This window comes from Oryzias melastigma, linkage group LG21, assembly GCF_002922805.2.
Source record: "Oryzias melastigma strain HK-1 linkage group LG21, ASM292280v2, whole genome shotgun sequence".
In the NCBI taxonomy this organism is placed as follows: Eukaryota; Metazoa; Chordata; class Actinopteri; order Beloniformes; family Adrianichthyidae; genus Oryzias; species Oryzias melastigma.
Genome location: NC_050532.1, coordinates 19,962,937 through 19,972,849, shown reverse-complemented (window position 1 = coordinate 19,972,849; position 9,913 = coordinate 19,962,937). Strand labels below are relative to the sequence as shown.

Genomic DNA, 9,913 nt, shown 5'->3' with positions numbered 1-9,913 from the left:
CTTCCCAAAACATTAAAAAGTAAAATAAAATCAAGTCATAGTGTGAACAAATCAACCTTTTAGCAGTTTCTCACATGATTTAAAATAAGGATTTCACTGAATATCAGATCAGTGCATAAATCTGTCTCAGATTTTCACAGCCAAGAATTAAAGCAGTCAGTGGTGAATAAATAAAAAGGCAACACAAATAGACAGAAAAACACTCAATTACTGGTAGTATAATTACATTGTGACATCATAGCTGTAAATAGAATAGAATAGAATTTATTGTCACTGCACATCTACACAGCAACAAAATGCCGTTTGCATCCATTCAGTGCATTAGCAATATTAATAAAATAAAATTAAATAAAATGCAAAGCATAAGTTTACTGCTTTCAAATCATTTCAGTTTTTTATAAAGAGCCATTTCACAGTTGATGTTGTCTTGATGCAGCACAAAAAGCAAAAAAAAAAATGTCCTCTTTATTATTTATAATCATTATAAATCAATCCATACAAAAAATGTACAAAAGGACCAAATTATCTTAATTGTACACTAATAGCCTATACATGAGATCAACAGATTACATCAAAGGGTTTTTGAGCAATCCACAAGATGAGTAAAGAAAAAACAACCATTGAAGCACTGGAACATCTGCTGAAAGACAAAATATGTTCTGGACATTTAACAGTAAGATTACAAGATGAAGATAGACAAATCTTACAATAAGTGTAATGTCTGTTAAAGCAGAATAATTTTTGTGGTGGAAAGAAACAGACAGAAAAACACTGGAACATCTGATAGAAGACAAAAGATGTTATGGACATTTAACAGTAAGATTACAGAATAAAAATGGACAAACCTTAAATAATAACCATATCTTTTAAGAGCAAAGGAAAATGTTGGTGGTGGAACTAATCATTCATAAAAAAAAACACTGGAACATTTGTTAGATGACAAAATATGTTCTGAACATTCAACAAAAGATTCCAAGATGTAGATGAAAAAAACTGAAAATCAGTTAAAGCAAAGGGTATTTGTTAGTGGTGGAAAGAAGCAGACAGACACAAAAACACTGGAACAAATGGTAGAAGACAAAAGACTTTAACAATGTGGAAGACTATGACAAAAGTATGAATTTCTGTGTAAGACAGAAAATAGGTAGGTTCATATTGAACAGAAGAAATGTCTACACGGGCGATGCCTAGTGTGTATCCTGAAAAGGTCAGAATGGAGGCAGGTAGAGGAATTCCATATACTTTTAACCACTTTATTGCAATTCTTTGACAATAGGAAGAAGTTGCATTATTGCAGAATGTTGTCTAACACAAGTGTGCAAGGTTCTCAAATGGAAGCTGAACTGTTGCAAAGTGATTCCATTAGGCAGAACACACTGTGGATTGCAGCTGTCTTCGTCTCAGCTAACGTGCTCGAGCTTCTGCTCCCCCTCAGGTTGTACAGTATGGATTGCCAAGTCAGCATCTCCGCCAATGACTGCGGCAAGTCATTTCCATCCAGATGGTAGGATTGTGTTAGTGTCAGTGTTACACCACAGGATGTGTGTAATGACTTGAACAAAGTGCGATTAAGCTGGAGGACACGGCTCTAGTTGCCGAGCTTTTGTGTCTTCTCTAAAAGTTCTGTGTAGAGGAGCAACATCACATGTTGACGAACCAGACCTTCTTCCCCAAGATGAGTCCAATATAAAGTAAAAGCACGTTTTAATTTATGAAAATAAGCCGACAAGCTTGTTAGATTTACCAGATATGTATCAATTATTGTAAAAAAAAATGGAATGACATCATTTTGTATAGAAACAGAATTGTGAGCACACACTGCTTGTCTTGCTTGTCTGTGTGGTCCTGTGATAAATGTGTAACCTCTCCAGGGTGGACAACCCTTTTCCTCGATGATAACTGGCATGGGCAGAGGAATCAGGCACAAAAGCATGATGGATGGGTGCGTTTAAATCATAGAAAGTATTTCCACTGTATCTGATTAAATCTTAAAATGATTTATTTATTCTCTTTTAAAACCCACAGGGAGAATATCCCCCACAACTGAACCCAAACGTGTTCTGACAGCATTCCTTTGAAAAGACTGCCATCTAGCGGACATTATTAGTAAATGCCGTTTAAACACAATGTGAAGCTCTTTTAAATGAAATGAAAAAGGGAAAAAAAAATCTCATTTACATTTTACTTTACATTTATCTTACAAATTGTATATTCATTATTTTTTCTTTTTTAATTTTCAGTGTTTTTTACCAGTACTGATTCATTTTATTGAGAAAATATGATAACAAAACAAATTTGTAGGAGCATTGTTTTATCTTCGATTTGGATAGTTTGTTTTTCACCTTTCATGTGACTCTTTATTTATGAAAATTCTTTTTTTTTTAGTTCTTTTATATTTAAAAATAGAGTTATATTTACCATCTAAAAGTACAACAAATTCAAGTCACATATAATAATTATTTTTAATAAATACTGGAAAAATGTGTCAAAAATGCAACAAATATGGAAGTCTATGTAGTTAAATTGTCCTGTAATTTGATTAGGGGATTTTTTTTTTAATTATACAAAAACAAGCTTTTTTTTAATCAAGTTTATTGATTCAGATCTTTTTTTTAAAACACTGAATAAGCAATAAACAGGCTCAAAATGATTGAACTTGGTTTAAAAAAAGCCTGACCAATACTGTGTGGTAAATATGGAAACAAGCCCACATAAGGTCGAAGAAAAGGAAGAGCGTCTTTGTTTTTATATCTGATTCACTTTGACAGTGACATTTCCCTCAAAGAGAGCAATATGGTGACCTTTCCTTGTGGCACTCAGTGCCACATCTCCAGTTTGAGATCTGTCAGTGTGACAAATCAGATCAAGCTCTTCTGTGGCCTCAAGGGGACAGCAGAAACAGCAGAGTCAATAAAAAAAGGCCACGACTGTTTCAGTTTCTGACAAGTGATGGAATGTATTGGGTTTTACAATAAAAATTACTTTACTTTGTCTGAAAGGAAATGTATAAACATGGATTTTCTGGCCTTTATGCAAAACTAAACATGTATATTAAAAAGAAATCGGTATATTTTGTGCATTAGCATTCAGTTTCAAATGCAAAGGCAGAGCGACCAACATTCTCAATGTTTCTTTTCCTTATTTTCAAAATAAAAATTAAGTTCAAGATTTTTTGTGTGTGATACTGTAGCTTTTGTTGCAATTTAATGACCAGTTTTTTCTTTCTTTCTTTTCTTTTTTTAGTTTAAATGATAAAACAACTGGAGATTATCAATGCCAGAATACAAAATTAAAATCAGGAGAAAATTCATAACAAAAATATTGATTTCAGACCATCTGTGCAAAATGCATACATAATGGGAAATAAGTGAGCCTTAAATGTGGTTTTGGCATTACATAAGATGTACAATTTTCCCTTTTTTACCCCCTTTTTAAAATTCAAAACCTGTTTTATTGAATGCAATTGCAAAATCCAATTAGTGTTTAGATTTTTGGTCACATCTGGCTCAATACTTATCCTATTTTAGCTTGTATTTACCTATTTTAGTATTAATCACTCTCTTAAATGAAGTATCCCATTTTTTTTCATTACATTTTACATTAGTTAATTTATAGTCTGTTATAATCACATTTTTGTAAATAATATTTTTTTATTTTTTTAAGGTCAAGTCTTGTTTATTATGTAAATAAAATTATGTCATAACATTTTTATAAATGTGTGCTAAAGGGTGTTTACATGAACTCTTCTACCAAACCCACATGGTTTCATTGCTGTTCCCTTGGTAACAAGCAAACCCGTGCCCTTTTACCCTACTGGCATTCGTGTGGATCGTACCACTTTAGAAACATCGCGGGGGGAGCGGTAGGTAGAGCTTTCAAATTTTAACCAAATTGGTCAATAAACCATAATTTTTGAATAGTTCCAATGCATCGTAGTGTTATTAATAACAACATCATCCCCGAATTGAATTCAATAGTCATATTTTGGTTTATTTTCGTCTTTAGGTTGTATTCGTTCTCACCGCAAAACCCCGTCTTCATATTAAACTGACGACCGTACAGTAAGCTGTCAAAAGCTTGTTGCTTAAATCTGTGCAGCGCCACAAAGTGAAGAAGAAATTGGGTCGGATAAGCCCTAATTTTTATGGCGAAGGAAACAACTGAATATGTTACCACACAGAGGCCGCGGGTGCACTTGACAGCTTGTTCCGGTTGAAAACGGTCGCTGTGTCATCCGTCTGCTCGGGCTGCTGGCGCGTGAAGCCGTTTCCTGAGGGAAGCTGTTCGTTCCTGATGATGAGGTAAGCAAATCCTCCTCGACGGTAAGGTGGCTAACGCGAGCTAATAAAACATTAGCGCCACGGTGCCGTGTAACGGTAAGTCCATGACAGCAGTCTCGTTAGATAGCTGGCTGGACATTGGGGTGTTAGCTTGAAAAAGAGGGTAAAAAATCGCTAAAAATCCTTGAAGTGCCAGTCTCAGACCTCGTGATGCTAGCGTAAAACAGATTATCATTTTGTTAGCAAACAGAAAAAAATATGACAGCCTCTAATAACTGATATAAAAGCTAAATCTAGATAGGTTAATAAATCTTTTTTGTAGCAATTAGCATACAGAGGTGGCAAAAAACACTGCTTTTTAGATTCGTAAGTTCTGCATTTTAAGGGCAAATTCCCTCTAATCTTAAAAAATTTCCAAATTATTGTATTAAACTCACTTTATAGATATTTTTGTATTTTAGTTTTCATTTGTATTGTACTGATGTGCATTTTTACGTAATTACAAAAGGGACATATAGTTAAAAAAAAAAGTTTCTCGTGCGTTTTTATTACTTTGTCCCTTTAGGGACTCCGTACATCTTTGTACCTCTTTGAAACATTATATTTTTATAACTAATTTTGTCTACTGTTTGTTGATTTTTCTGATTATTTTTTTTAAAGCTCTAACTCGTGTTCATGGATGAGTAATTAGTGAGCAGAGCTATAAACAATAGATTTTCCATTTACTCTTAAAGACTAAAAATAACTTATAAAACTAGCAAAATTTTCCATATTTCCATGGAAGGTCATGGGAGCTGTGACTCACCTACATGTGGTGCCACAACCTCAAAAATAAAAAAATAAAAATAGTAAAAATGAAATGTTCTGTTGTCTATTTAGAGCACATTTGTTTAGTGTTGTTTATTTTGGAGGCTTTTACTTTGAAAGGAAGTCCTGTTTCATGAGTAATCATACTAAAATCTCTGATAAAAGATCAACAGGAAGTTAGCTTTTTTTTTTTTTTTTAGCCATGCAACAGTTTTTGAGTTCCTATTGGCCAGATTCCGACTGGGAGGGTCTTTCCAGAGGCCAGCTCCCAGACAGGAAGGGGGTGGCTGGAAATGTTTCACTCAGTCTGTTTTTACTGTAGTGAAGGGAAAATATTTGGCTTCTGAATCCACTCGGCACTTGTAGGGTAAGGTCTCTTTGTAGTCATTATCTTGACAAAGAAATGGCGGAAATGCTTTACTTCGTAGCTACATTCTAACCTACAAAGTGGAGTTTGTTGTTTCAGAAACTAAGAGAAACAGGTTTTTTTTTTCCACGACGCCAGACTTGTGCCTAAGGGACTTTGCTGAAGTATGTTGTGGAGTAGCACGGTTGAATAAAGGGAAGGAAGACCACTGGTGGAGAGTACTTTGAATCCGTTGAAAACATGTTTTTTCATGAGTGAACCAACTTCCTGTGCTGCTGCTTCTGCTGCACAGATCTAAAGATTTCACTCTCATTTCTGCTACATTTATGTGTAAGGTTTTTTTTCGGATTCTTTATTCTCTCTAGGGAATTTTGAGTCAGCATGTGTCAGTATTTGGCACCATCTGTCAATGTAATCCTATTAACAGATCTGGAATAGTTGCATTTTGGAGGCGAAACATGATCTAAAGAGAAAAGTTGCTTATGGAAGCACAACTTAAATACCAGCTTTGGATTCTGTTAATGTAAACCAACCCAACAGCTCTATGGCTCCTGGAGAAGTTCACATATGGTCATTGATAAATTGATCCGTGTGACACCACTCTGCTGCGCATTCCGACTGGCTAAACAGCTGGGGCTTTGTGCACGCCATGCATGTGACACACTGTTGTTGACGGAGGAAGCATGGCCCGGAGAAATGCTTTGTGTTTGTGTGAAATGAGTCGATACAACGTTCCATTTACTTTACAGATCGCGCTAGAAAGCGTCAGCCGATGCATGTGTCCCGTTTAGAACAGGAGTGCGAGAAAACACTTTAAGGGAGAAGAGCCGACTGAGGATGAGACGAATTCTAAACTTTAAAGTAATGATGTCACCTGTAGCTTTGACGTGTTCAGTTATCAGTGGATTGTGGAGTGTTCCCAGTGGTTTTTTGTAATTATAATGCCATTTTGAGCCAAAATCAAAAACCTGTGTCGTTTTCAATTACATCATTTCTGCAGGTGTTTGTCAAAAATTCGCCTCTAAGTTGTGGGTGGGATCATGGAGCGGAGTGGCTGTTCCCCTACTTCCCGCCATCCATCTGTTAACACGCCTTTCCGCTAGCTTACCGACCTAACATTACCGGTGCAACAAAAATGGCGAGCAATACCGGAACTATCCAAGTCTTAGTAGCTAGATGCCAGCCCAGACGAGGAAAACAAAGACATATTATTTTTTTTTTTTTTACATTTATCTTCCATCATGAGAAAAATGCCACAAGAACATGTTAAAAACACGATTTTCGCCAGAGTGGGTCTTAGAAACGTATCGATTTTTATTTTGAGGTCTACATAATTTTATCATAAACTGAGTTTCTTTTCCACAGACATGCTCACAGTTGACCCTGCAGCTAACTGGCAAGCTTTCTCTCATAACTCAGGAGAGTTTGAATTCTCTGACTCATCGCTCATAAAGTCATAAACACATTTTGCAATAGTTATGGGAGGTAATTGTCATAACATAGCAAATCAATGAATGACAGAATTTCAGTTTATGTTTTCTTTTTTTGTCTTTCAGGTCACAAGTGCCTTCGAGAAGACTAATCTAACACAAATCCCAGTTGGTCCCTCTTACTGTCCTCAAAAACCAACCAAGGATACCTCAGTCTTTTTTTTGCACTCATTCAGGACCTAAAAGATCAAATGTGAGCCATAATATTGGGGGGGAAAAAAGATTTTCCAGGAATGCTTCACTGATCTTTCCTTTAAGAGTTTGATGTTAATCTGCTCTCAGTTTTTGCAGAAAATAAACAAAAAGGTGGTTTAATTATTCTTAATGGGCCATTGCTCATCAAGCAACCATCTTGTTTTGCTGACTGCTTCTTTTAAACAATCACACACAACAGTAAATGTGTGAGAAATTTGCTCTTTATTGTGTGTGTTTGTAAGGTTTTAAACAAGGTTTTTGATTTTATTGTGGACTTCCACCTTTGGGACATGGCACTGAGTATGTCCACAGTCAGAGACACAAAGTGGCTCACGTTAGAAGTCTGTCGCCAGTTTCAGCGAGGAAACTGTTCGCGCAGTGACGAGGAATGCAAGTTTGCACATCCGCCCAAGAGTTGCCAGATTGAAAACGGGAGGGTCATCGCCTGCTTCGACTCTCTGAAGGTAAGGCCTGATGTCCGTCTGACTTTTAATTAAAGGGAAAACCAAAATACCTGCTAAATGTGGCTCCAATCACTTATCTGATGTAGATGATTAAAACAATCTGGCAGCCAGCTGGATTAGAGCCAGTTCACCCCCTCCTGCTCGCTGCGTTGGTCTGCATGGGCCCATAGCTGGATTAATCCAGCGACACATTCACTATCACACCCCAATGAGGCTTTGCCCCGAGGATTATTCTCATGCTGAGTCATCATCTTATCTCTGCTCTGGAGGGCTGTGCACAGATAGCCTGTCTTTTACAGGTCAAGAGGCTAAACGCATTAACACAGTTTAGCTACATGTACCATTTATTATACCACACCATGGAAGTTAAAAAGAGTAAGTGGAGCTGCCAGCGAAAACTAAAGAATAATATTGGAGTGTTGACCTACAGATATATATAGTTTTATCTATTTTAAAATGAAAATAAAGCTGAAAGAAAGTCAGCAGTTTTCTCAGTTCTGTGATCTCAGTCAGACTGGTCAAGAACGTATTAAAGACCCACCGATGTAATTGTGTTTGTGCCACTTTTCTGATGATGAAACGAAGCTTAAAATTGCATTTCTGAGTATTTCTTTATTCAAATTGTGGTGAACCAGGAACAGGTGGAAAAAATGGCAATTGAAAATTCAAGCTTGTAGTTGTAACGTAGAAGCCGCTCCATTCTGACGCATCTTCTTGTAACTATGTTTTCTGGATTATAAGCACTTTACAAAATGACTGCATGATCTAATTCTCCAGTTTTTCATTGACGTGTGCCAGATCTAGAACCATCAAACCCAAACCTGATCTCCTGCAGTGACATGTTGAAATCCAGTTTTCCTATCATCACGTGATCCATGTTCAGTTTAAGCTAGCAGCCCAGGACCTGTAGATGCAGATCAATGCATTTTCACGATGAAGCAAGAACAGTTCTTTTGACTGAAGTCAAATACAGCCATAACATGACTGTATTTGACTACACTCTTCAGACTAATAATAACAATATGATTTTGGGTGCTGACTTGTTTTTTGCTCTGTCACAATACTCTCTGCAGTCTTAATAACAATATGAGTTTAAGTTTATGGAACATTTACCTTTCAGAAGGACTAAAATACAAAAACTGCCTCCAAATAACTGAAATTGTCAAAAACTAAAGTAAAATTTCCAGGTAAAATTATGTATTTTTATTTTCTAATATAGAGGATTTAAAACATTTATATATTTTAGCAGGAGGCTCCAGCCTCAGGTGGAGGACGAGTCATTTGTCATTTAGAAGGTCAGCACTTTAAATTCATTTCTCAAGGTACCCTTTGGCAAGACGCTGAACCGTGCACTAGCTGTAATTCAGTGGTACCAGAACGTGTTTACTGTGTCCTGGAGAGTAAAGAAAAAAAAAAAAACGACAGAGAAGTAAGCTGGATGTGACGTGAGCGAAGGACGATGAGTCATCATCAAGGGTAGAAAGACGAGCCTTCCTAGCAATCAGTGCTGATCCTCTCAGGGTCCGGATTTCCATTAGCATCTGGATAATTGACATGCAGTTGTATATAACAAAGCATTTGTTCAACTTATATCTGGAGGAGGACGTTAGGGTATCATTTTACTGACATCATTACCCGCCATGCATGTTTATAAAGGGATGTCCAAGTGATTATCAGGGAAGGGTTTATGAAAAATCTATTCATGAATTCAATTTATCTTCATTTAGACAATGTAGCACAGATTAATCAGACCGACGTTTCAGTTTTATTCTGAAGCTCTCCATTTAGAAAAGCCGATTTCCTGTTCATTTTAATTGTTTGAAGAATCTATAAATGTATTATTTTAACTCTTGAGAACCCAAAACAATTTTCCTTCTGGCTTTTATGTAAATTTGACTTTTTTGTTTGTTCATTTTGAATTGCACCAATTAACAGCTGTCAAAAAAATAAAAGAAAATAAAAAACAAACAAAAACGAAATCAGTTTTTTAAAAAAAGCAGCTAAATTTGATCTTGTGGGTTCTCCAGGGTTGTCCTAGGTGGATTTAATTTAAAAATTAACCAATAAAAAATGTTTTTTATAATTACATATAATTGGTTTAGAAAAAAATTGACAAATTATTTTTTTTACTAAAGAATTGTGTAAAACTACATATAATTGCAACATTTTTAGTTAGACAGAAACCCTCGATAGAGAGGATTATTTAAAAAAAAATAACAATTAAGAAAAAAAACTTTAAAAAATGTTATTTATTCCTAAATATTTTTTCTACTGCAAATACTAAAGCTTTTTACTAACTTCTATTCATCG

The 9,913-nt window shown here is 35.8% G+C and overlaps 1 protein-coding gene across 1 annotated transcript; it reads left to right on the top strand.

Annotated features, from left to right (window-relative positions):
• Positions 1-2,785: 2,785 nt before the first annotated feature.
• LOC112154899 (muscleblind-like protein 2a) lies at positions 2,786-7,603 on the top strand (the record flags this gene model as incomplete). Its single annotated transcript, XM_036209566.1, is given in 2 exon segments — positions 2,786-4,301; positions 7,011-7,603. A coding segment is annotated over 1 exon segment (174 nt), but the record flags the coding sequence as incomplete, so codon positions are not given.
• Between the last annotated feature and the right edge of the window lie 2,310 nt (positions 7,604-9,913).